Raw genomic sequence first — 27,500 nt, forward strand, 5'->3', positions numbered from 1 at the left:
CAAACATGTCTACTGGTTTTACTTACAGTGTATCAGTTAAACTAATGTCAGTTAGGTAAACTATTGTGGTTTGTGATTGGTTAAAAAATAGACCTTAAGCTCCACCCTTGTTGATCCAGAGACAGCGGTTACTCAACAACATTATGGAATTTCATTTTAAAATAAATTAAAATTCTAGTTGCTTTGAAGTTCATCTGCTGTGTAAAAAAACCCATAAGAATTGTTTATTTCAGGACATCACAAAATGGTGCAGAGTTTGGACGTGTATCTGAGGCTCCTGTAGGCCTTTAGCCGTTCCTTCTTAGCCTGGTTAGCCTCGTTGACATTGTGTGAGACTAGCGGCATGCTCTCGAAGGCACGGCGGCGGTGTGCTCGGTGCAGCAAGATGCGGTAGACGCCTGTCACTGAGCTCCTGCAGTCTTTGCCCTGGTTGTTGCGGATGTGTTCGGTGGTAATGCCGAGTGCCTGCAGACTGTTCCTCACCTCACACTCGTCCTCCTCCAAATCCTCCTCCTCGGCCAAGTACAGTGGGTCCAGCCTGAACGGCTCAGTGGCTTTGGGGAAGTCGACGTTTTCCAGCCACTCGCTGCACATCATCTTTTCCAGGCTGCAGCGCTCGGATGCCTGAGGCTGCAGGATGGCATGGATGAGACGGTGGCACGGCTCCGGAACCCACGATGGCACCGAGTACGCACCATCAAGGATGCAGCGCTTCAGCTTAGCCACAGTGTCGGCACGGAATGGCATGGTGCCCGAGACCATGAAGAACAGTAGCACGCCTAGAGCCCAGATGTCCACATACACGCCCATATAGCGCTCGTCACGGAACAGCTCGGGTGCCGCATACGGTGGAGAACCGCACAATGTGCTGAGGGTCTCGTCACGCCGACTCACCGTGCTGAACCCAAAATCACCCACCTGTAGAACATCATGAGTCATAAGTCATGGATTAAATCTCATCAGTGCTCAGCAGCTACATGCTACGAGGCTCATATGGCTAATTAGCAATATTAAGTGAATTAGCAGGGTAAGAGATGCTCGCATGCCTGGCACTAGCTCATGTGACACTGTGATACTAATTGTAAATATATTCTGTTTGCAATTCTATAAGTTTATTTGTTGATCTTTCCTTCCTTATCGTGTAGTTTATGAACTCTGTGTCACAGTCAGTGTGAATGTTAAAATCATCTCACACCTTCACACACGTGCTGCAGGAGAAGAAAATGTTTTCAGCTTTCAGGTCACGGTGGATGATGTTGTGGTCGTGCTGCAGGAGCAAGGAAAAAAGTTTAGAATCAGAAGTGTTATGGGGTGAAAATGTACTTCGGTGTGTTGGGGAGAATTCAGGAGCTAATGCGCTAACCTCAAAAGTTTTACACGCAGAAAGTTTATTTAAAACATGTTTTATTATTATTATTATTATTATTATTATTATTACTGTTGTTCTGTCAAAACTGTGTATAGAAAACGATTCTTCTCGACGAGTCTCTACAGAGGCACAGAGCGCTAATGATAACTAGCAGTTAGCTTAATCACTGCCTTTAGCTGTGAAAACTGATGTTTCACTGAATCATTTCTGGATTCTACAAATTGTGAATCACTCAAGGAGTCATTTTAAAAATATATGGAAGTAAACTGTACAAATATATCTACAAATATCTACAAATATATATATATTTTTTTTTACGAGAATAGAAGATTACACTGTCAAATCAGAGTTGTCAGAAAGTGGGTCTGGCTTTGTGTCTCATCTTGCAGTAATATGATATCTAGCTTAAAATAAGTAAAATAAATCCCCACCCCCACCCCCGTCGACGCTGAAACAGCTAACGTGACGGTGTGACTGAGTGGAGACGGTGGTGTTCAATGTGGCGACTCGCCATGTGTTTGACAGCAGAAAGAATCTGTGAGAAGACGATTTTGCTGTCGATGTCGGACAGTTTTCCCTCCATGGTGATTTTGGTGTACAGCTCGCCCCCTCCTGCGTACTCCATCACCAGGTGTAGGCGCGTCAGTGTCTCCACCACCTCATACAAACGGATGATGTTGGGATGATGAAGCTTCTCCATGCTGGAGATCTCACGAGACAGCAGCTTTTGGGTCTTCTGATCCAGTTTGGTCTTGTCCAGGATCTTAATGGCCACTTTATCTGTGTAGAAAAGTACTATTAGCTCTGTCTCATGCTAGCTGCTAATCCTGAACTAGACATGAGATTATGCCAACCAGGGTTGCAAAAATTGTATTTTCTACCTCATGGCTGGTTAACGAGTAAGTCGTTAGCTAGCTACTAAACCAGCATAATTTTCTTTTCAGCACTTGTTAGCTAATCAGTTAATCACTTGTTAGCACTTCTACTAGTGTGAGACATGATGTTACCTCCTGGACCATACTATGGCTTTATACTACTGTGGTACCTTTGGTGAGCGCATGGACCCCCAGTTTGACGTGAGAGAAGTTCCCACAGCCAATCTCTCCGCGGATCTTGTAGAAGCCGATGCGGCGTCCGATGGTGATCTCGCGCACCACTCTGTCGTCCTGGCACATGTCCAGGTTAAGCTGCTCGAGCGGCGTGAGTCTGCGCTCCGGTACACCTTCATCATCTGTAAAAACGTCCGATCCGTCCTGCCCGGTACAGCGGGAATAACGCTGAGGACACGGCACGTCCACATCGGCCGGGGTCACGGCCGTCATCATGGCATCAGGGCTGGAGATAAACACCACAACTATGTAAATAACCACACATCACAATCACACAGAGACTGCAGACCAACACAACAGGAAGTGATCAACAGCAAGACTGGAAAAGACTCATACTTCATTTTACTGAATCAGTCAGAACCAGAAACATGAGCTGTTTACAAATGAATCACTTCAGTCATTTACACACACAAGTGAATCACCTGAGGAATCATATACACATAAAACACATAAAAGTGAACTGAAGAGAAATTGTTCACTGACCAATTAAGGAGTCATTTTGTAACTTTAGGAGTCTTAAATACAAGTGAATTGTTCATTTGTACATTTGTGCTTTGTGATTCTTTTTGATTCTTATAACAAATAATAAAACAAATATTTCTTACAGGTAAATTTGCTAAAAATATTTTTTGCAAGTTAAAATGTAAAACATAAACATGTATCACGTTTGGATTCATTTTGTTCCTACTGACCTTCTGTCCCTGCCACCTTCACTTTCCTTATATGGTCACAGCTTCCTGTTTTCTCTTTCTGGTCCTCACATCCTGATTTGCATCATCAGCTCTAAACTGGAGCTACATCACACTCATATGTCTCCATCGACTCCGAGGAGACGCTTTAGACGAGACATAATTTCTTACCTTCAGGTCACATGTCTCGTCCTTCTCCATTGGAGAGCACGCAGGGAGTGTGTGCGTTTGTGTGTGTGTGTGTGCACGTGTGTGTGTGCACGTGTGTGTGTGTGTGTGTGTGCCCTCACAGGTGCAGTCTGAATTAATTTACAAATCCTGTTTGTTGTCTCTTGTTTGTTATTAAATTGTGAGCGGACATTTTTAGTGAGAAAAACGAGCAGTCCTTCAATCAAACTCAGCGTCCACTCATCCGTCCACTCGTCCATTCATCACTCTATCCTTCTAGTATCTGTATGTTCCTCTCAGTCCTTCTCTCCTGGTGGATTATGGTGCACAGCATGACCATGACATAGCCATCGCTAATCTTCTCATAATAAATAAAGTCCATCGTTTCATCTGAAGAACAGAGAGAGAGAGAGAGAGAGAGAGAGAGAGGGAGAGAGAGAGGGGGGTTAGGATATGTCCTGTCTTCACTTCACGTCCTGTCAAATCAATCTGAGGTCTTGCCCTTCATGTATAAAGCAGGTCACATGATTCAGACATGAACGTAGACAGACAAGAGCTAAGCTCAAAGTGTGTGTGTCTATTTACTCTAATAAACCATCTGACTTTAACCAGGAGAACGACGAGCACACTTCACGTCTTCCTCTGTGTGTGTGTGTGTGTGTGTGTGTGTGTGTGTGTGTGTGTGTGCGCGCCACTCAAGGGGCAATTAGAGTGTGTTTCTGAGTCAAACACTCCTAACAATGTCCCTTAAGAGCAACACACACACACACACACACACACACACACATCAGTTTTAACACTCTGGAGACTAGCAAGCTCATAGTATAAACAAAACCTGAGGACACACACACACACACACACACACGATATCTCATCATTCACACCTGATTCACTCACATGTGTAATGTATGTACATTAATGTGTGTGTGTTCAATACAAATTATACTGTATTATATAGTAGTGTTAATATACAGTATGTTATATTTAATACTTTAAAACAGCACAAACATCTTTAATGAGCAGTGTGATGTGTGTTAATGTGTGTGTCCATGTGCTTGGATATCAATGTAGCTGAAAATCAAAGTGATAAATACATGAATATTCATACTGCATGAGCTTCAAACACACTGCATTGGGACTCTGTGTGTGTATGTGTGAGTGTATGTATATGTGTGTGTGTATGTGTATGTTTATGTGTATGTGTGTGTATGTGTGTGGAATAAGCACTCAAAGTAAAAAGCGCACACACAAACACACACAGACACACACACAGTTCTGTACTTAAACATTGCTGACCTGCAACAGATTTTAATGAGAAGGAGATTATGATCTCTAGACTCCAGCTTCGTTGCTTGGTGATAAATCGTGTGTGTGTGTGTGTGTGTGTGTATGTGTGTGTGTCTGAGTGAGAAGACACCAGTTTAGTATTACATGCCTGTTTTTGATGTGGTTACTGTCATTTATAAACAAACACACTACACATTAGTGTAAAATGTGTGTACAGTAATATAGTGATGAATGTGTGAACTCTGGTATGTACATTTACTGTCTTCTGTTTTGTTATTTGTGTACCGCTGAGCACTGAGTACCCTCATGTCCCACAGTCTAAAAACACACACACATACATACAGTACATACACACATATACACAAACACACACACACACACGCATATACACACATACATACACACACACACATATACACAAACATACAGTACATACACACACATACACATGCATATACACACATACATACACACACACACACATATACACAAACACATACACACACGCATACACACACGCATATACACACACACACAATACACAAACACACATACACACACGCATATACACACACACGTACATACACACACACACACATATACACAAACACATACACACACGCATACACACACGCATATACACACACACACATATACACAAACACAGACATACATACACTCACACATATACACCCACACACATACACATACATACATATAGACACACACACACTCAAACATACACACATATACACACACGTACATACTGTACACACACACACTCAAACACACACACATATACACACACGTACATACACACACACATACATATACACATACACACATATACACAAACACACATACATACACACACACACACATACACACACATATACACAAACACATACACACATATACACAAACACACATACATACACACACTCAAACATACACACACACATACAAGTTAACACCTGCTTCCTGTAGGACATGTGAACTGCTGCTCATGCTGCATCACTGGGTGGAGTAACACACTTGAAGTGACTCAGTATCCTCCATCATAAACACACATAACACACATGACTGTTTAGTGTCACAGTGATTGACAGGGGAGAGAGAGCGCATGGTCACTTTCTGGTCTCCTGGTCACAGAGAGATTCAAACTACTGATCTCCAGTCAACAGGACGAAGGCTTTCTCCACTTTTGGTGGCGTGTTGGTGAACATGGTGCTGGTGCAGGTGAAATGGATCAGTTACACCCATCTGTGTGTGTGTGTGTGTGTGTTTGTTTCCACATGTCCAGTGGTCCCAGGATAGAATCATCTCTAGTGTCCGTCTCCCATCCTGAGTTCTGATTCCTGACGTGTTTCAGTATTCATTCAGTTTCAGTGTCATGTGATGACGTGAGCGCACGTGCAGAAACTTTAAAAACCCTAAAATCTTGACTGTTTTTCTCACGTTACTCAGAAGCTTGATGTCTCTGTGTGTGTCAGTGTGTAGTGTTGAGCTGTGGATCACTTGTGTAGTGATGAATAAAGTGTGTGTTAAAGCAGACAGAGCGTCTGATGTTCAGAGCCTTAAAGGAGATCAGAACCCTGCAGATGATGAGCTGCATTGTGTGGATCCTGATTAATCCTCAGCCTTCAAAGCAGCTTTAATCTCCTCGGCACTTTCTGTGCTCCATCAAAGCTCCTCAACCTTCATTAATGCGGCGGGGGGCGGAGCATCACACGGATCCTCATGGGGCGTGGTCAGGGTGTGGGCGTGACCTGGGCGGAGTTTTATTAGTGCTGAGGATAAACACTAGAGACTAGAGATCACTTTTGAATACAAATTAAATAACGTGCCAATCAGTGTGAAAATCTCACGTGTGTGTTTCCCTGGTTACAATTTAATCTCTGATTCGATTAGCAGAGCGAACTAGCTGTACTAACTACACACACACACACACACACACACACACTGACACTCACTGACACATACACTCACTCACACACTCACTGACACACACACACACTCACTCACACACACAGACTCACGCACACACACACACTCACCGATACACACACACACACACACTCACTGATACACACTCACTGACACACACACAAACACACTCACTCACTCACTGACACACACTCACTCACACACACACACTCACACGCACATACACATACACACTCACTCACACACACACACTCACTCCACACACACACACAAACAAACTCACAAACACACACACACACTCACTCCACACACACACACACACACACACCATTCTGTATGAACTCTACAGACTGTTAAAAATCCCTCTGGTGTCATTAATACTAATTAATACTAACACATTATACTTAACACAATGTACTGTGTGTAGTGTTGAAATGATACAGCAGCTCACTGGGGCAATAAATACAGAGGATTTACACAGGAATAAACACACAGACACTACAGCAGAATGTATTACTAACAACACAATCCAGTTTCTGATGAAGATTAAATCATTTTAGATATATAAACACACACACACACACACACACACACACACACACACACACACACACACACAGCTCTCTCACCATTATATCTCGGTTGATGATGGTGCTCTTACTCAGCTTCACTCTCCAGCTGTGTGTGAGTGTGATGATGATGATGATGATGATGAAAGCGGAGATACGGAGGCTCACAGCTGCTCCTGACCAATCACATGTCAGACAGTGGGCGGTGCTAGATGTCTACTCAGTCCAATTAGATTGCTGCTGGATCTCAACTGTTGATCGTCCATGTCGATGTTCCCCAGCAGGTGGCGCCACAGTGAGGGAAAAGAAACGAGGAAAAAAATACAGGCGAACTGACGAGATGTACAACATAAAAAACTGGAAATGTGCTTATAAATATATTCATTAGGTTCAGTATAGTAATTAGTTTTACTTCCTTTACTTTAAATGAGTTATTCCCTGAATTACATTAATACATTTTGATATAAGTCTTTAATACTTTAAATACATTTATAAGTGAATATTTACAGGAAAACTCAGTTGCCCAGATTTACAGACATTAATATTAAAGCACAAATAATAACAAACACCGCATTTAGATTTGATTTTATTGTACAAACGGATTACAGTCAGGAATAACTTTTTATTCTGAACCTCTTTAATAAAAGATGTAGATGATGTGAAGCCCTTTAGTCACAAAGCTCCTAAATAAACACAATATTTTACAAAAATAACTAGTAAAGATGTTCAGCTTAAAAAAAACAAACACATCCAAAAAGTCTTTACAAAAGAGGAAAATAATAATAATAATAATAATAATAATAAACATGTTACGAAAGCAGACCAGATGCAGGACAAAATAAATAACCCTTTAAACGCGTCACTTCCCACAGCGCGCATGCGCCGATACCGACTTAAGCTCCGCCCACACGACTTCCATCCTCAATGTTTTTGTCTTTAAGGAGCAGAATTTTCTGGATAAAAAAAGTTTTTTCCCGAAATTGAAGAAACTTTGCAGGAACGAAACCTAATCCAGAAAGTCATGATACAGGCTCCTAAACCTCATGGTGTAACACAACTCTCTGTGGAAGCTGTTAGAGAGAACACACTGCTTTACAAAAATAAATATCCACACTTCACTTCTTCACCATTATTCCCATTCATACGTCTACACTCTGTGTCTGTTCTTTTACTCCATCTTCCTCCACTTCTATCATCACCGTCTCCACCTGGTTCTCCACTAACACTCCGTCCTGCAGCTCCACTCGCTCCTCTATCACCACTCCGTCCTGCAGAACCACCGGCTGCTCGATCACTCCGTCCCGCAGCTCCACTCGTCCCTCCATCACAACTCCACCATGCAGAATCACTTGCTGCTCCATCACTCCTTCCTGCAGGACCAATTGTCCATCCATCATCATGCCGTCCCGCAGCTCCATCTGTCCTTCCATGATCACTCGTTCCTCCACCATCACTCCGTCCTGCAGCTCCACTCGTCCCTCGATCACAGCACCTTGCAGCTCAACCTGTTCTTTCATTACTCCGTCCTGCAGCTCCACCTGTTCCTCCACCATCACTCCATCCTCTAGTTCCACTCGTTCCTCCCCCGTCGCTCCGTCCTCCTGGTGTACTGCGTGCTGTTGCTGTAGGTGAGTCGTGAGGTCTCGGGCGTGAGTGAACCACTGATCACACATCGTGCAGTGATTGGGTTTGTCACCTGTGTGGATCACCAGATGATCTTTAAACTGATCCCAGCTGTTGAAGACCTCATCACACACCTGAGGAACAGGACACACACACACAGAGTCAACACTGACACTACAGCAGGGTGATTATTCTGCTCCAGATCAGGTAACTGGTCGAAATCGAGTTTCTTACTAACTTTTACAAACTTGGGTGCTGTTTGTTCTCCTGAACTGTTTGACTACGGACACCAAACTGTCCTCAGTGTTGGTGTCACTGTGTCCTAATCTTCTCCTAATATTAACTGCTGAGTGAAATTGTGTGTTATTACACAGTGAGTGAAGTAAACACTGTGCTTTAACCCCGACTCCGTCTCACCTGACACTCATAGAGTTTTTTCCGGCCTTTCTTGGCTCCTGCGCCGTTCTGGCAGGCCGACATGTGGCACTTCAGCGTGCTGTTTCTGGCAAAGCGCTCGTGACAGTCTGGACATTCGAAAGGTTTCTCACCTGTACACACAGCAGAAGGCAGAACTGCATAAATCAACAGAAACACCATAAAAATAACATAACGCACGCCGTGTCAACGTTACGCTTCAGTACACTGCCACGGTGACGAGAGCGTTTCGTACCCGTGTGTTTCCGTAAGTGCTCTTTGAAATGCCCGAAGTGGTCGAACTCCTTACTGCAGTACACACACATGTGCACCTTCTTCTTCAGCCTCTTGTTCAGCTCCTCTGCGTCATAGTGACACGTGTTGACGTGTTGTTTGAGAGCCCCCTCCCGAGCGTACGTCTTCCCGCAGTGTTTACACACGAACGGTTTCTCTGAGCTCGCCGTGTGGGTCTTCATGTGCTGCTTCAGGTGGTAGAAGAGCTTAAAGCACCGATCACACTTATCACAGCGGAACGTGTTATCAGAGATCTGCACCTCCACCACCTCGATCCCCTCCAGCGTTTTGGTGGCCATCACTGCCTCCTCCTGCAGATCTACTGCCTCCTCAATGGCTTTCTTCATGTTCTGCGCCCCCTGCTGGTATTTACTGGTGATGTCAGCGAGCAGGGCGAGGGCGGAGTCATCTGTTTCCCTGCCTCCATCCAGCACCTCCTCCTCCATCACGCACTCCTGCACAATGGCTTCTTCCTCGACCTCCACCTCGATCTCCACATGCTCTGTCTCTGCCTCCACCGATGGCAGGGTTTCCGTGATCACGTTCGAAGTCTCTGCGATTTTTCTCTTCTTAGCTTTGGTTTTATCAGAGAGGGGCTGAGGCTCGGACTTCAGTGTGCCGTTTCTGTCTTTGTTCTTCACTCTGAGGAAGAGAGAACAAGAAATAAAGATGTAGGAGAAAGATGAAGTTCACTCCTTTTGGAGAACCTCTGAGGAGTGAGGAGTCCCAGAAAACAGGATGAAACCACAGAGAATTTAGAGGTACAGGATGAAGGTGATGAACCTTTTGTTTAGAGCTTTAATGGCTTCCTGCATCTGCAGATATTCAGCTGCTCTCCACACGTCCAAAACTTCCTCCTGTCCTCTCAGAGCGAGTGTGGCTGTGTAGGTGAACTCCATAAGGTGACAAAACGCACTGTTACTTACTCCTACACACACACACACACACACACACACACACACACACACACACAGTTCTGGTGATCCAAAGTATCAGTTTCTTTAGAAAGGTTAATCACAGGACTAGTTTGTTTTAATGATCTCCTGTCAGAATGTGTGTGTGTTTTACCCTCAATCTCCACCAGTGGCTCCTGAGTGAAGTCCTGGAAGAACTTATGGAAGAACTGACTGCAGGCAGCCAGCACAGCTTTATGGGCTCGAAACTGATGACCTACACACACACGCGCACACACACACACACACACACACTCTGTAGCGTTCATGATGATAAAGATAAAGGTTCTGTACTTAAACGTTTGTTCTCACCATCAACGATCAGTGTGATGTCGGTGAATTGGTCCAGTTGTCTCTGTTCGTTCAGTTTATCCAGCATGACTTTATAATGAGCTGGAAACTCGTGCTCATTTTCTCCGACTCCTCCATCATCAGTCATGGTGGGGGTCTGAGATCCTGGGGATGAGTGGAGGGGGTGTTATAACAACAGGAGTGGGTATAAACACATATACACATTAGATTTGTATCTGATGAAATAAAGGTGTAGTTTTAGTGTTAATTAATTTGTGTTCAGGTGATTTATTAGACCTTCTGACTCGAACTGAACTACATAAGGCCTTTATAAGGCCAAATTAACTCTATGTCTAACACCCTACATAGTGCCCTTATGTCTCACACCCTACATAGTGCCCTTATGTCTCACACCCTACATAGTGCCCTCACAGTCTCACACCCTACATAGTGCCCTTATGTCTAACACCCTACATAGTGCCCTTATGTCTCACACCCTACATAGTGCCCTTATGTCTCACACCCTACATAGTGCCCTCACAGTCTCACACCCTACATAGTGCCCTTATGTCTCACACCCTACATAGTGCCCTTATGTCTCACACCCTACATAGTGCCCTCACAGTCTCACACCCTACATAGTGCCCTTATGTCTAACACCCTACATAGTGCCCTTATGTCTCACACCCTACATAGTGCCCTTATGTCTCACACCCTACATAGTGCCCTCACAGTCTCACACCCTACATAGTGCCCTTATGTCTAACACCCTACATAGTGCCCTTATGTCTCACACCCTACATAGTGCCCTTATGTCTCACACCCTACATAGTGCCCTTATGTCTCACACCCTACATAGTGCCCTTATGTCTCACACCCTACATAGTGCCCTTATGTCTCACACCCTACATAGTGCCCTTATGTCTCACACCCTACATAGTGCCCTTATTTACACGCTGACATTTGGGATGTAGCTTCAGTTAGCAAGCACAGAAACAGGAAGCTGCGACTTTAGCACAAATTACACGTTATATTCTGTGTAAACTCCCACAGTCTGGACCTTACTAAAGGCTATAACCTATAAACCGGCCTATAAACACATGCGTCCCGTTAAACAGCCGTAAACATTCACTTACACACTCGGCTGCTAGGCCACTGGGGCCAAATTCGCCATTTCTTATTTGACTCACTGTTGTTACGTCATCAAATCGCGCATTAAAACGCACAAATCAGGCTGTTTTTTAAACGTACCGCACAGCAGGACGCGGTCGCTGGGCTGAGACTCACCCTGAACGGCACTGAATGCGGAGTTTTAGGGAATTATTTTAATAATCGTGTCCCGGTCCGAGCTTCACAACGTCGAGCTTCCCAGAGAGAAAAGAGGGCGGGCGCTTCAGCGCTTAGGACTACATTTCCCAGGAGGCCATGCGGTACCACAAATCAAGCGCGAGGTAGATGGCGCGCGAGAGCCATATTTTCCCGCCATTAGCTTTTTCTGTCAGAAGCGAAGCGTTCAGAAAAATTCAAAATGGCGGAATATTGACTTTTTACTGTCATGAACATAAACATATAAAACATATAAACATAACATTAATTCGCCATTTAAAAACTATGGGGTTTTAAATATATATTTAAAATGTCCTGCAACCTTTAACTGTTTTATTTGTTTAATTTTTTATCACAAATAATGAAAACTAATATTTAAAAACAAATTTCCCTTTATTTTGGTATTAATTGGAATAATTAGTCATCTTTACTGTGGTTAAATTCTAATTAAATCTAATAGATATTTTGAATATAAGTGAATATTTTTCAATTTATATTTTTATATTTATTTATTTAAATAGTCCTTCATTTACTCGAAAATCTGTGTTCTCTTTACTCATAAACGTTATAATCTACATTATTAACATAATTAACACTAACACTTAAACTGACATTAACATTACCACTGACATTAACGCTAACACTTAAACTGACATTAACATTAACACTGACATTAACACTAACACTTAAACTGACATTAACATTACCACTGACATTGACACTGACACTAACACTGACATTAACACTAACACTGACACTGACCCATGTGTGGTGGTTACTGGATGTAAACGTTGTGTTCAGTAGTTTTTTATGGTGAGTTCCTATGTGTAGTTTATAAATTACAGATCTGCAGATATCGTAGTAAATATTAATCTACAGTGTGGTTCAGGTCACTGGGTCTCAGCTGAGAGAATCATCAACAGGTGAAGTTTACAGTCATTTTTTTTAGGCCTGAACTTTGTCACCTGTTAGATTATAAACTAACTGGACAACATTCACCAATTGATTGGTTCATGAGAATGAATAGTTGGAGGTCAAACCCTAGAATGTGGTTCTTGCTAACACGTACACATCACTTTATCTCATGTAGATAGATAGATAGATCGGCAGGGATTTTTTTAATCCCCACTGGGAAAATTGGTTTGCATGAGCAGCCAAACATAACCACACGACACAAAGGGCAAAAGAGATAGAAATAAAATGGATACAGTAGATACAAAATTTACACTGAACGAAACTACGCAAAATATACAAAAAATATATCCATTTACAAATACACAAAACTAACTAATATATAAACAGATTATGTATGAATTGTCCCTCAGGGTTGTAATGGGTTTAGACTGGCTATCTATTTCACTAAAAAGTAAAAAGGTCAAAGGTGACTCTGCACATGAGGGACGTGTTATACAATCTGTTATACAATATGGGCACAAAAGACCTTCTGTAGTGTTCACTGTTACACCAGGGTGGGATTAGTCTCCAGCTAAAATTACTCCTCAAACTAACAAGCATGTGGTTTAAAGGGTGAGAGGTGTTCTCCATGATAACCAACAATTTGGACCTCAGTATCTTCTCAGCAACCACCTCCAAAGGGTCAGAATCATCTCCAATAACACAACTTGCTTTTTTGATGAGTTGATTTTGCCCTTTAGCCCCACACACTTTTAAAATTATTCATTCATTAAAAAGTGACTCATTTAAAAGTTCCTGTTTAGAATTTACTACCACACTATTTTTCACATTTATCTTAATTTTTAGTTTTTTTTATATATTTTTTTATTATTTTAAAGCTAATAACATTAAAGCTAGCCGGCGCTTTAGTTTCTGTATTAGTTTCCTTAGTTTAGTTTCTATATCATTTAGCTAGTTTCTATATCTAAAACTTCAGTTTTCATCACCAGTACTTTTTTAATACTATTTATACAATGTCTAGGTACTAAACCCAGCTAACTATTTAATTATTTGTTAGTCTTAAAGTTTTGTTATTTATATATGTTAATTATTTTATTTTTACACTGTTGTAATGTTTTGTTGTATTTTGTAGTTCACTTCTACTCCACAGTACGACTGTCTAGTTTACTGTTACTAGTTAAAATGGCTGGATAAATAAATTTTATTGACACTTTTTTGACACTTTGTCATTTGACTAACTATATATTGACACACCACTGCTTTGACTATCAATCTAGTAAAAACAAAAGCTAGTTATTTTAGTAATATACAGTAAATTGCTTTTACTGATCATGATGATGATAATGATGATAAGATTATAAATAAACAAATACAATGTCGATAAAAATGAGATAAGGTGATAGAGCTCTTCTTATATGGTATTTAATGCTGACACTGAACATCACTCACTCCAAAGTCTAAATCAAACGAGTGTAAAGACAAGTCAGCAAGAAAGGGTTCAAAACACAAAGCAGTGTGAAGCCACTGAAGCACCGCAGTAAACAATGTTATTTATAACATTATACAAAAACCTCTGCTATATGTCAATACACATGTTATAATGAGCTGTGAACACACTCAGACATGGGGATCTAATCAGATCGAAATACACCAGAGTTCTACAGAGAACCTTTAAAGGAACTCACAGCATGTTCTAATGGACAGGAGCAGGAGGTCTGGATATTTGAGATTAGAATTCTCCACAAGAAACAAACTTTCTAACAACATACTGTACCAACATGCTCTGGTTAAAAAAATGAAATGGAATTCTTTGTAATAATTAATCTCAGTCCTGCAGAAATGTATAACACAATTATATATATAAAAGCAGCCTAATGCATCCCTAAAAACTTTTAAAAAAATGTTATTTAAGTGTGGATAATGGATCATGATGTGTTCCTCTGCTCTTGTGCTTCTGGGGAACCTTTAACGTTTCCAGTTAGTTTCCAAGCCGAAGAGAAAGTGTCTAGTTTTTCATGTGTGGGATTAGTTTTGTGTTTTGTTAATCATTTCCCTTCTTTAAACTCTGACTCCACACTCGAGACAGGAACCAGAGAGTTTAAGCGCTGACTCAGCACGAAAAGTGCAGCAGAGCAAAAAACCAGCAGGACGACATTAACAGCTCGGGTTATTACAGAATAAATCAACAAGTCTCAGCACGCTGGCTCACACTGATGTGTGTGTGTGTGTTTGTCAGATAAAGAACACAGCAATAATAAGTTAAAGGGATAATGTTGTAAGCTGGAGCTCAGTCCGATGTCCTGACGATGTGTAACTGCTTCATTCCGATCCACTGATTAAAAACAACAAACCCTGGAAATGTGAAAATATTAGACTTTAACACTGGCCAGTATGTTTAAAATTCCTGAAACATTTTTAAATGTGTGTTTATGTGACCCTGAGGGTGATGGGAGGGGAAGTGGGCGGAGCTTGTGGAGAACTTTGTCCTAGTTTTGAAAAACAAGTGGGGTATAAATAGGAAGGGTCCAGGAGAGTTTTTATTGATCTCAGACAACTGGAGAGAAAATCTGCACTGACCGAAGACTCTGAGAAAAAAACAACACGTGAGACTGGATTCTGTTCTTTTAATGAGACATTTTATTGTATTTATGATGAAATAAACAGTGTAGTGTTAATAATAATTAACATCAACAGCAGTGCTAATCTGCTGTTTTGATCGTTAAACAAACAGCTGAATAAGATATTGTACTTAATGAATCATCTGTTTTGATGTATTATCTACAACAATGTGGGGATAACAATGTGCATGTTCTATCTATAAAATACACATAAGTTTATATTTATACATTTAAACATATTAGTGATATACATCATGTGACGTCGGAGCTCAGAAACTGAAAAAGATGTTTACTCCATAGTGAAATGTATTAGCTTTTTATAAATAAAGTATATTTATAAACTTTATTAGCTTATTATATTTAGAATATATTTCAAATGTTAGCAACTCATTTAGAAAACTACCTGCTATAGTTTATTTTCAACATTAATTTTTTTGTACTTCAACTTTAATTGCAAATAATGTGCAACAACAACAACAACAACAACAACACTACTAATACTAATAATTACATCCTTATTTAATAACATGAAATTAAATGTGACTTTTTAAAACTCATTAGCTCAAGTGTCTGCACTCCAAAAGACTTTTTTCCACAGCACTAAAGTTCAGAGCTTGTGTTATTGTTCAACTTCAGCATTGTGTTTGTGAATATTGTGATGTTGTAGCTCCTCCTTCCTGAACTGTACGACTACGAACATTGTCCAGTGTCAGACTAGTGTCTCCATGTTCATTTTGGAAATGTGCATTTTTCCTGATATATAAAACCAAAGTCCCACCCACCTGTTTACATCATCAGTCAGGATGAGAACAATCTTGTATAGGAGATCTGGTAGTTTAGTGGTTAAGCCTTTGGACTACTGCTCAGAAGGTTGTGAGCAAGGCCCATAACTCTCCGATGTATAAAGTAAGATAGATAAAAATGTGACTCTGGATAAGGATGTCTGTCAAATGCATCATTTTTTTCTGTCCTTTAGTAGGTTTCATTAACATTTCTCCGGCACTGTTACTGTAGCTGTAGATATCTCGTGACCAAACTGTTCTCCTATTGGTGTATTTTAGATGAGAGATGTGGCAAAGTGCTCACATTCTGAGAATTTACTGATTAATTTACTACACAGAAAACTTTGTCAGTTTACATTATACTTTGTCAGTTTTGTCAGTTTACATTACATCACATCCTGAATTTTTAAACTCATGGCCAAAGAATTCCTTTAAGATCATTCATACAGTGTGAAGAAGACTATAAGTACAGATCTTCAGAATCCAGGTGAGACTTTGGTAATTCCATTTGTGTGTGTGTTCTAGACGGTGTTGGTGGAGAGGAGTGATGTGGAGGTCTCTGGGCCTCACCCTGCTGGCCAGCCTGTTGGTGGCCTGTGGGGGTGAGAGTGAGACAGATGGAGCGAGATGTAAACCTGCGGCTGTGTGGAAGGTTGGTGAAGTGGAGCCGCTGAAGAACAGCCTGGGACGAGTGACCATAGTGGCCTTCCTCCAGGCCAGCTGATTGTTCTGCCTGTCGCAGGCCGCCAGGTCTCACACACACACACAAACACATCACTGTTCAGATGTTGCCACACATTAGCAGTGTTGTATTAAGTAAACATGACTTCTGTCCTCAGCTCAGAGGTCAGATTGTGAAAGGTGTTCTTGGCCTGGTGTCATGTTTACTCGTGTTGATTTGGCTGCAGACTGGACGACCTGCGCAAGAAGCTGGAGGCTGCAGGCTTAGCAAACATCACATACATGGTGGTGAACAGCCAGGATGGAAACTCAATCCGTCTTCACTCTCTGCTGGAGAATAAACTCTCAGATAACATTGACCTGTACAAGCAAAACCCTGAAGATCCTGATGTGTGGAGCGTAGCCAATGCTGAGAAGGATGACATCCAGATCTATGACAGGTTCACTTCTCTTCTTAGCTGCTAACCTTATGTACACTTTATGAAGCCGGAGGTGATGTTCCCAGAGCTCGTAGCCTTAAGCTTAGTATTAGATGAACTACAGCTTTAAATAAATGCCAATCTGACTGTTTTTAGATGTGGACGTCTCACACATCACCTGTCTCTGCCGTATACGATCCTGAGCCAGCCGCATGTGGAGGAAGCCATCAGAAACACCTACTGCACCGCTGTGTGTGGAGACTGTGAGCTGGAGGTAAACCATCACTTCACTACACTCAGCTCCACACACTCTTAGTGTCAGTGAGTAATAATATGCAAATGAGCTCGGCTCTGAATGACATAAACTCTTGGATTTTGAGTGACTATAGAAAAGTGTGAAAAACTCTGAGAGGTGTGTCACAAAACTTATAGATGGGAATGTGGGCGTGTCTTCGAGTACATATAGAAAAATATGAGCAGTTCTGAGAGGATGTGTCTTTGGGACCATTATGTAAATGAGAGCAGATGTAAGTGGGTGTGTCTTAAAGGCCATATATGGAAGTTCACAGGAAGTATAAATGAAGCCACTGGCATTCATATTATTGCAGGTATTTATTTAACCAGCTGATTAACATAAATTAACCTATTGTCTTAACTGCTAACAGTAGCTAGCTGGCTAACATTAACTAGTCTGAGTATCAACATCTGAGTTCATATTTCCCAATTGTGATGTTTTTTGTTTTGGTTTATTAACTCTGTGTGTCTGAATCACAGCAATCTGATCACGTAGAGGCATGTAACAGGACCAAGGAGGAGAAAACAGAGGAGGAATCACCACAAACAGAACATCATCATCATCACCACAGCCATCATGGGGGTCATCACCATGAGGGTCATCACCATGGAGGTCATCACCATGGCCACCATCCCCATGATGTTGGAGAGAGGCATAGTCACAGTGGCTCAAGTCACCAGCATGGCCAGGATAGCCGAGTCATTGTAGGACAAGTGCAAAGAGGCTCTTTCGATCTGAGCCAGGTTGAGAGGAGGCAATTAGATTTGGGACAGGCCCATGTGGGGCAGATAGATTTGGGTCAGGTTGGAATTGGACATCTTGACCTGGGGCATGTAGGTGATGATGTAGGGAACCAGCAGGTGATGCAGCGTCCCTGAGCTTCCAGGTGAAAATTCCCATTCCTGTGTCAGCAGGGGGCGCTCTCCGACCCCTCTAGCTGATGCTGACACTGACGGCGTCTGATTGGCCAGCACCTTAATGAGAGGCCAATCTGACACTGTGCTGAGCCTCTGGCTGCTCCCTGTCTCTGACAGGGCCTCACAGTGGACCATAACAACATCAGGGAAACCTGACAGTGACGATCCGCCCACGTGGGTGACTGACAGCAGGCTCAGCCAGTCTGAGACTGACCTGCAGGGATTAGCCAATGAGAATGACAGGTGATGTAAGCAGGGACGAGAATTTAGACAGATGACGCACTAGCAACTTTCTGTTTAGATCAGCAGCACCCTCTGGTGGTCAAAATCTGACCAATTAGAGACCTGAATTTCATCCTAATTCTTTGTTAAGTGGCAGTTTTAGATTTAAACATTATCCTTTAGTACAAATTGTCTCAGCTGACTGCTAACTGAAATGTATAGCAAATAGCTGATGGTAACTAATTAGCAGGTTAGCCCTCAGTGACCCACAAATTTAATAATAACTAATAAAATATTATTAGTAATTCAACCTGCTACAGAAAGTTGCCAATGTATCAAAGTATCACCTGAACCCTGACAGGAAAGCACCAACAAGTATTGACCCCAGGTTTGTCCCAGAAATGAACCACCACATCTTCTAATAAGATCTAACCCTCATAAGACAACAGCTACTAAAGATTCATCTTCTGCAATAAAAAAAAGGCCTGAGAAACTAATCCCCTGGCACACACTCAGTATGTCCAATAAATTAGGTGATGTGTTGGTTCATGCTGGTGGCGATCTGAGCGGCCATGTTGGCATGTTCCTCCTCCGCTGTGACTCTCTGTGGCTTTAATGATGTCAGATGCAGAAACTACACTGTAGTGGTGTCTGTCTGATCCTCAGCCAATCAGAGAGAACGAGGAACATCACACAACATGAACACTGGAAATGTAGAAGATTTAGGAGTGAGCTTTGTTTTTTTAATAACATTTTATGAATAATTATGATTAACATGGGTCATAACTATTAAATATTCAGCATTATATAACACTTCCATGTCTGGCTAGCTACATGCTAGCAATTAGCACTGGGTCTTAAAAGGGTTATAATTAGTAAATAAATAAATCTTTGCTACATGCTAGTTAACATAATGCAGAAGCTAAGCTTACTGAAAATATCTGCAGTATATACAGTACATATCACCTTACACACACACACACAGACAAACACACACACATACACACACACACTTTATTTACAATATTAGGTGTGTGAGACATTTTGAGTACTACATGAAGGTTTTCTGGGAAAGTTCATTTAACCAGAAACCCTGATGCCCAGTAGAAGAAATGTTTACACTCACACTGATCATGATGGAGTGTGTGTGAGTGTGTGAGAGAGTGTGAGTTGTGTGTGAGTGTGTGTTCTCAGTTTAAAACTGTATTGGAATTGTGTTAAACTTTCAGAAATAAACATGTTCCCTGAACCTGTGTGTTTTCTATGTTTACTGAACAAATAACCCACACCTTTATATTTATATTTTGAGTCTCACACACTCCTCACGCCGGCCCCCTGAACAACTTCCTGTTTAATGTTTCCTGATCTTGCATTATTTGGATATAAAATTTATCTAAAAATCTATTTATATTATTTAAAAACATAACTCTCCAATAAGATGAGTTCAGAACGTTTTCAGTGTAAAATTACAGCATTTAAAAATGAAAAACATTTAGAAGTTTATTGAGGTAACAAAATAAAAAGCATACAATAACCACACAGTACAATAAGTTTACACACTGTTTAAGACTCTGCTGAAGTAGCTTTAGATCTCACCATTCTGTGTTTTTGAGTCTCTCAGTGTTTCTACTCTCACTTTTACTTACAACTAGCTCCAGCAGGCTGTAAGAGCTTCTCCTGGGCACAGCTTCAGGTCTCCACAAAGGGGTTCAGTGTGGTTCAGGTCTGGAATCTGGCTCCTTCATTCAATAAAGATGATTCCCTGATCTTCTGTTAGTGAAGTTATTCCTGTGTTGATGTTGATGTGAGCTCTGGGTAGCTGAAATTCCTTTTCATCTTCATCTCACTAGCAGACACCTGGAGGTTTTATTTGTGAGGTCTTTGTCACATGCAGAGATGAATCAATGTTAGATGTTTCTTCAGCTCCTGTAGTGTTGCTGTAGGTCTCTCATGTTGGAGGGACGTCATGTCCTTGGTGATGTCACTGTTTCCTCTCTGTGTTGTTGGTGGACTTTCGCTGTTCCGTGTCACATATAATGTTTTGGAAATTCTTTAATCCTTCTTTTATTAATCTCTAAATTTTCTGTAGAATTTTTTAGTAGTACCTTAAATTTTTCTGTCAGTTCTGTTGGATTTTTATTCATTTACACTTGATCTATCTATCTATCTATCTATCTATCTATCTATCTATCTATCTATCTATCACAATATAGATAATATTTATAATTGTTTATCTATGAAAATGTTTTATGAGACATTTTTTTATGTTTAATGGTGTGAGAAAACTAGTAAAAGTGTTATAAAGTATCAAATAAAAAATATTATCAAATTTAATTCAGTGCTTTGATACGGTGGACTAATAAATAATAATAATAATAATAATAATAATAATAATAATAATAATAATAATAATAATAATAATAATAATAAGCAGAAGAAGAAGACATTTTTAAAATACGAGGTAACGGATTAACCGATAGAGGGCGCGCGCTATAATCATACCCTCTCTTCCCCCTACCCCCTCCCGCCCCCTCCCCCGCCCCCTCCAGTCCTCTCCCTTGGGCTTTAGTTTCAAATTCCACCCTGAGAGCCTGCTCCGTTCTGGGGACGCTCATGAATATTAATAAGGCGCAGTACACACGCGTCCTGTGATTGGTTGGGATCAGCAGTCTCCCTCGCGCTTGTAAAACATGCCACTCTGTCTACCGGCACGCGTCCTTGGAGCTTGTCGCTGTGGACTCCGCCCATTGGTCACGCCCACACTCGTCAACTAAAGGGAGTGATTATTAAATCTCACTGTCAGTGTATAATGATTTATAATCCCACTCTCAGTGTGTATAATGATTTATAATCCCACTCTAAGTGTTTATAATGATTTATAATCCCACTCTCAGTGTGTATAATGATTTATAATCCCACTCTCAGTGTTTATAATGATTTATAATCCCACTCTAAGTGTGTATAATGATTTATAATCAGACTCTAAGTGTGTATAATGATTTATAATCCCACTCTGTGTTTATAATGATTTATAATCCCACTCTCTGTGTTTATAATGATTTATAATCCCACTCTAAGTGTTTATAATGATTTATAATCCCACTCTCAGTGTGTATAATGATTTATAATCCCACTCTCTGTGTTTATAATGATTTATAATCCCACTCTAAGTGTTTATAATTATTTATAATCCCCTCTCAGTGTGTATAATGATTTATAATCCCACTCTCTGTGTTTATAATGATTTATAATCCCACTCTAAGTGTTTATAATTATTTATAATCCCCTCTCAGTGTGTATAATGATTTATAATCCCACTCTCTGTGTTTATAATGATTTATAATCCCACTCTAAGTGTTTATAATTATTTATAATCCCCTCTCAGTGTTTATAATGATTTATAATCCCGCTTTCAGTGTTTCAAATGATTTATAAGCATGAAATTTGAGGTTGAACCTCAAACCTTTACTAGTCTTAATCTCTACAAGTGCCCGATGTGTCAGTGTTCCAGGAAGATGGTGTAATATTGTAAAGTTCTGTTTCATTAGTTTCTGTGACATCAGCAACATGATTAGGGTCCGTTTTCTCCAGTGTGTTTCCTCAGCAAATAAACCTTCATTAAAGGAAAAGGTCAACGAGCATGTTGAGGCAATAAAGTGCCATGCTGGGTGGCTTTCCACGCTTAATTGGACTGAAGACTGGATCCGGAGGAGCAGAAACTGATGGGTAATTACCTGCAATGTCCTGAGAGACGGCGTGTGAGAGCGGCTTCATCCGATTCAATCAGACCCACACAGGGTTGCTAAGTGCATGGAGGCTGCGTAATTAGCTGATCTGCTTTCACTGTGTGCACTTCAGCCTCCTGAAACACTCGCTGCGTATTTTTCCCATCGCTCTGAGCATTAGTGCCTTGCATGTGTTGACCTTACCTCCCATAATGCACCTCCTGTCCTCAGCATGGCTGTGTACCAGGACAAAGTTAGCAGCTCACACACTGAACGCTCGTGTTAATGGAGCTGAGTGACACGTGTTCATTAACAAGAAGGACCAAACACACGAGTCAGAGCAAGTGTGTGAGACGATTTCGATTTAAAGCAGCAGTTCTGTTTGATCAGTGATTCATGAGATAATGTTAACACAATCACACACTCATTAACACTTTACCTCATTCATTATAACAGTTAGTTTCTGATGAACACAATGAAAATAAAGCTGTAAAATAAACAAGCTTTTATTGAACGGAAGAAAAATAAAATGTGAACTTTTACAGATTCCTCTGGAGGCGTCTCACACTTCCTCCAACACCTCATCACTGGGTGGGGTGTGGGAGTGGGGTGAGGTGGGGGTGGGGTGAGGTGGGGGTGGGAGTGGGGTGGAGTGAGGTGGGGGTCTGTGCAGTATACACTAATAAACACTCACTCAAACACAAACATACACACACTCACTCACTCACATACACACACACACACTCGTACTCTTCCACATGGCTAATACACAAGTTATAAATTCGTCTAAAAAGTAAACAGAAGTGAAGCAGCAGCACAGACTGAGCTTAATAACAGTTCAGCATTCAGTGTTAAGCTGAGCACAAACATGAGCCATGCACCGACCCCATTCCCACATGTCCAGGGTGCCACGGGTCTTGGCCCCGTCTCCTGCTGATGAGGATTGTTCTGTTGATGTAAACAGGTCAGAGTTCAGCAGCAGGTCGCTCCCCTGCCGGCTCGGTGCGTCCCAATAACTGCGTATTGTAAACTGGGCGTTGGTGGTGGTTTAAGTCGTTTATCAGCAGAGAGCAGCAACATGGTCCTTAAAAAGGCAACAGTTTATACACCTGACACTTAGCTTCATCTTCATTAGCTTCAGATTATTCCTGCATGTGCACATATTCACTCCAGCACACCTGAACCAGGTAACACGACATGTGCTCTGGGCTTCAGCCCACCTTCTTTACTTACCTAGTGACCAAGAACAGGGTTGCTAACTCACTAGCATGCTGAACAAAAAATCAGCTCAATCAGCTCAGATGTTCAGTCTGAAATTTTGAATGTGAAATTCTGATTATTTTCATGATCACAGCTTCAGAGATGGAGCAGAGTCACCTCACTCCTCATTTAATGCACTTTAAAGGAACAGTATGGGGACTTGATCAAGGGACAGTGAAGGAAACACAGCCTACATCACAGAGATGAAAATGTAAGCTGGATTTGAAAACTCTCACAATATTCTTGTACATCTGTTAGAGTATCTCATGTGTATGATTGTATTTATGCAGAAAATAAAAAGAATAATACTGAATATAAATGTTTATGGCTGTTTAGGTTGAATTAAAGCACTCATGAACTCAGAAAGGTTCTCCAGAGAGTTCTGTTTGTCAGTGAAAAAAAATACTGATGACTCTTCCTGAACTCCAGAGACCTCAAACTTCTCATCCCATTACATTCCTGTTAGCTTACTGATGCCCCGCCTACAAAAACGCAAACTTTACTGATTATTAACTGATCTGGTAAAAACACTTGGGTTCCTGTTTCATACAGAAATTCATCCAGATACCACATGAAGTTAATCATCAGACAGTTTCATGAGCAATTAAAACTGTAAATTAGCTTATTCCAGAGAGAACACGTCAAACACGTGAGAGAAAACGTGTGAAACTTGTGTTAAAAAAGCAGCACTGTGAGGTGTCTGTAAAACACCGTCAGATTTCCTATAGATCAGATTTCCTATAGATCAGATTTCCTATAGATCAGATTTCCTATAGATCAAACCAGTTCCACCACAAAAACCTTTTTACAAACTTTAGTCAAATTGTTACCAGAGAAATCAGGGCTGAGTTTTCCAACCTGCTCCAGTCGTGTAACAGAAGGCGGGGCTTATCATACTGAGAGTCACCGATTGGTCAGTGATGACTAAAGTGTAAAGGAAACCTGATATTTCACTTTCTGACATTTTAGCTCATGATAAAATGTTCTGTATCTTAGAACCATCATGTTTAACTGTAAACACATTTAATGTAGTAAACCCTCTCAATAGCTTGATGTATAGCGTCTGTGATGTGTTTGATTATCGGTGTGAGAGAAATATAAAGCTCTCAGTTTATGTACAAAACCTTATCAAGATTTACAAAATGATCTACAACACTTCAGTAGATCACATTCCAAATAACTCCTGACTACTGAAGAGAAAAAAAGCTTTAAATTTGTCCCAAATAACGACAGATGTTCTTATGTCGCTCTCTGATTAGCGACGCTGTCGCTCAGACCAGGTTAATGTCACTATTGTATAAAACACAAATCTACACACTCTCACAATGTTCTGTTTTGATTCATGTCATTAAAAGAAATAAAACACTGAGGCTAATATACTGATTTATAAACTGCTACATGTGCAATAAAGTGAACCGTCTGTGACGACGCTGTAAGACCTGTAACGTGCAACTTCATTTCTGTTCATTAAGTAAAGAGGCATAAGCAAGGACGTTTTTTCTTGACCTTGAAAATCTGAGTATACACACACACACACACACACACACACAAATACATACACAAACACACACAAACACATACACACACAAACACACACATACACACACAAACACACACATACACAAGCACATACACAAACACACACACACAAACAAACACACACACACCTCTTCGTCACATCTCAGTGTCCAGATGTAATCATAACTTTTCCAGCTCAAGAAACCAGCTGTAGTTTTGTGCTTTTGTCTAATGCAGGGACTGACATTTGTTCTGTACATAAAAGGGCAAACCTAAAAAGTTAAGACTCTTGGAAATCATGGTAGAAACCTGTGGTTTCTGTTTCACTGGGGCACTGAAGTGAAAGTGTTGTAACCATAGTGTGTATCTTTATAAATAATTAGACCTTAAGGAACAGCCTGTGCAGCCTCCCAGGTACACAACACATGTACTTGAAGGTATAACACCAGTAAGAAGTTCAGTTCCTGGTGCCTTCAGTTGTGTGCTGCTTCATGGGTACAGGTGAAGGAGATGTGATCACTTAATACCATCCCAGTGATACACAATGGTACAGTGCTAGTTGCTCTATCCTGGTCAGGGTGGTTGGTGGATCCACAGGTCATAGCTGTGTGAATGCACCCTGGATGGGACACCAGTCTACGGTTTAAATTATTTTTAAAGGTATATTCTATTGATGGTACCACCTCAGCAAAACCATATCTCTGAGAATGGTGGCAATTTAGAGTCTTCATTCCATCGACTTGAAAGTGGGAGAAAACCAGAGAACCTGGAGAAAACCTGCAGAGAAACTGAGAAGCTACAATGCTACCTGCTGGTACAGTGAGGATATGTTAGTCTTCTGGGTGTAAATGAAATAACCTAAAATTGAATACTGGATCTGACGTGTGCTGAATGATGGGGCTCATTTTTGGCACAGGTCTAAACAGGAGGTAAAATGTCCCTGTGTTGCATTGACTCATGCATATATATTTGACTGAAACACTAAAGCACAAAACACACACACAAACACACACACACACACACACACACAGATTTTTCCTATGGCCAAACAGATCACCACACACTCTGTTACAATATGGCTGACTGATACGGACTACAGCCCTGATGTGGTGACTTTGGATCAAAGCAGGCAAAGGACGAAGGTGCGTCAGTGTTACACACTCAGGGGCTGAAGTTCTCCAGCAGCTCTGGTGTCAAATACCCGACAGACATGTTTGGGGGGCATTTGGTGGAATTCTGAGGGCAAGATGGAGTCTGAGGTGCAGACCTGGGATTCAGAAGGACGCTGTGCTGCTCGTCCACTTCCTGTACGACAGTGTAGTCTGGAAGAGGAGGGAGTATGGAAGGTGGAGGAGGATCAGAGACGTAGGATGATGCCTGCCTTTCTTCTTCAGCACCAGGGTTAAAAACGTGATACGGCTGATCTGGATTCTGATTGGACGGCGAGTCAGAAACAAGGTGTCGGGCGACGTTCTCAGACGAATATCCTCTGTCGGAGTCAATCATCATGAACTGGATGTCCTTATTCTTGTCTTCTTCCATTTCATCACCCTTTTTCTTGCTTAGTGTGTTGTTTTGTTGCTCAGCTGTAAGGACAACGCCCCCTGCAGGCGTGACGTCACTCACTTGTGCATAAAAATCCATGTTCATCCAGTTATTCCCGTCAATTCGATTAAATTGTATCTGATTCTCAGTTTGTGGTTCCGGAGTCGGTGTCGAGCTGTTCCTGGTGACCAGATGGTGGCGCTCTTCCCTGTCTGGTTCCATCTCTAGGCCGGAATCATCATCACCTTTGTGGGTGGAGCCTAGGTACAGAGTGGAGCCGTGATGGGAGGGGCCAAGCAGACGCTGTTTGTCCGAGCTCTCGTTTTTCTCCGCCACTTCATCCAAATCAATCTGGATAAACTCGACCCACGAGTCATCAGGATACGAGTCGTGTTTGTAGATGTTCTGACTGAGCAGAGAGTTTAGTTCATCCAGTTTCCCTTTCTGCAAACATTAGAGGAGAATTTTATATTAGATTATCTTTAGGTCACATCCCTAAAACCTTATTATGCCCTTTATTAAGAAAACTAACTTAGACCTGATAGTGTAGTGTTCAGATAGTGT

At 41.3% G+C, this 27,500-nt stretch overlaps 4 protein-coding genes across 7 annotated transcripts in view; 1 reads left to right on the top strand and 3 right to left on the bottom strand.

Moving 5' to 3' along the window:
• The window catches only part of nim1ka (NIM1 serine/threonine protein kinase a), a 7,745-nt gene extending 415 nt beyond the window's left edge, over positions 1 to 7,330 (bottom strand). The window contains exons 1-6 of one of the 2 annotated variants that reach the window (XM_060881554.1): positions 7,199 to 7,330; positions 3,339 to 3,725; positions 2,415 to 2,704; positions 1,881 to 2,149; positions 1,196 to 1,267; positions 1 to 918 (exon numbers count right to left, since the gene is read on the bottom strand). The exon at positions 1 to 918 is cut by the window's left edge and continues 415 nt beyond it. In XM_060881554.1, coding sequence (XP_060737537.1) covers positions 238 to 918; positions 1,196 to 1,267; positions 1,881 to 2,149; positions 2,415 to 2,694 — 1,302 coding nt within the window. In that variant the 5' untranslated portion in view covers positions 2,695 to 2,704; positions 3,339 to 3,725; positions 7,199 to 7,330 and the 3' untranslated portion in view covers positions 1 to 237. Of the gene's footprint in view, positions 919 to 1,195; positions 1,268 to 1,880; positions 2,150 to 2,414; positions 2,705 to 3,170; positions 3,726 to 7,198 lie in introns of both variants that reach the window. The other variant, XM_060881553.1, reaches the window with a different exon arrangement.
• Positions 7,331 to 7,711: 381 nt separating this feature from the next.
• znf131 (zinc finger protein 131) lies at positions 7,712 to 12,120 on the bottom strand. Of its 3 annotated transcripts, none has more exons than XM_060881722.1 (7): positions 11,965 to 12,120; positions 10,735 to 10,878; positions 10,538 to 10,639; positions 10,253 to 10,397; positions 9,432 to 10,111; positions 9,179 to 9,309; positions 7,712 to 8,895 (listed from the first exon to the last, which is right to left on the bottom strand). In XM_060881722.1, the coding sequence occupies exons 2-7, from the start codon at positions 10,859 to 10,861 to the stop codon at positions 8,278 to 8,280; spliced, it is 1,803 nt and encodes a 600-aa protein (XP_060737705.1). In that variant the 5' UTR covers positions 10,862 to 10,878; positions 11,965 to 12,120; the 3' UTR covers positions 7,712 to 8,277. The 3 variants fall into 3 exon arrangements, with proteins under 3 accessions (XP_060737705.1, XP_060737706.1, XP_060737707.1); XM_060881723.1 differs by having other exon boundaries at positions 12,001 to 12,118; XM_060881724.1 differs by lacking the exon at positions 11,965 to 12,120 and adding an exon at positions 11,850 to 11,912.
• Positions 12,121 to 15,420: 3,300 nt separating this feature from the next.
• On the top strand, positions 15,421 to 19,631 carry selenop (selenoprotein P). The gene is made up of 5 exons (XM_060882490.1): positions 15,421 to 15,557; positions 16,880 to 17,104; positions 17,263 to 17,475; positions 17,611 to 17,728; positions 18,229 to 19,631. The coding sequence occupies exons 2-5, from the start codon at positions 16,902 to 16,904 to the stop codon at positions 18,898 to 18,900; spliced, it is 1,206 nt and encodes a 401-aa protein (XP_060738473.1). The 5' UTR covers positions 15,421 to 15,557; positions 16,880 to 16,901; the 3' UTR covers positions 18,901 to 19,631.
• Positions 19,632 to 26,413: 6,782 nt separating this feature from the next.
• The window catches only part of ghra (growth hormone receptor a), a 27,028-nt gene continuing 25,941 nt past the window's right edge, over positions 26,414 to 27,500 (bottom strand). Inside the window, exon 9 of the mRNA XM_060880944.1 lies at positions 26,414 to 27,380. Coding sequence (XP_060736927.1) covers positions 26,553 to 27,380 — 828 coding nt within the window. The 3' untranslated portion in view covers positions 26,414 to 26,552. The remainder of the gene's footprint in view (positions 27,381 to 27,500) is intronic.

This window comes from Tachysurus vachellii, chromosome 11 (assembly GCF_030014155.1).
Source record: "Tachysurus vachellii isolate PV-2020 chromosome 11, HZAU_Pvac_v1, whole genome shotgun sequence".
Lineage (NCBI taxonomy): Eukaryota > Metazoa > Chordata > Actinopteri > Siluriformes > Bagridae > Tachysurus > Tachysurus vachellii.

What these genes read in the sequence shown, in the direction of transcription:
- znf131 (XM_060881722.1), bottom strand. Translation starts at nt 10,861, where the DNA reads ATGACTGATGATGGAGGAGTCGGAGAAAATGAGCACGAGTTTCCAGCT. An exon ending in ATTAAAGCTCTAAACAAAAG is followed by an intron (nt 10,112 to 10,252) that starts GTTCATCACCTT and finishes TCTCTTCCTCAG; the next exon opens with AGTGAAGAACAAAGACAGAA. An exon ending in GCACTTACGGAAACACACGG is followed by an intron (nt 9,310 to 9,431) that starts GTACGAAACGCT and finishes CTGTGTGTACAG; the next exon opens with GTGAGAAACCTTTCGAATGT.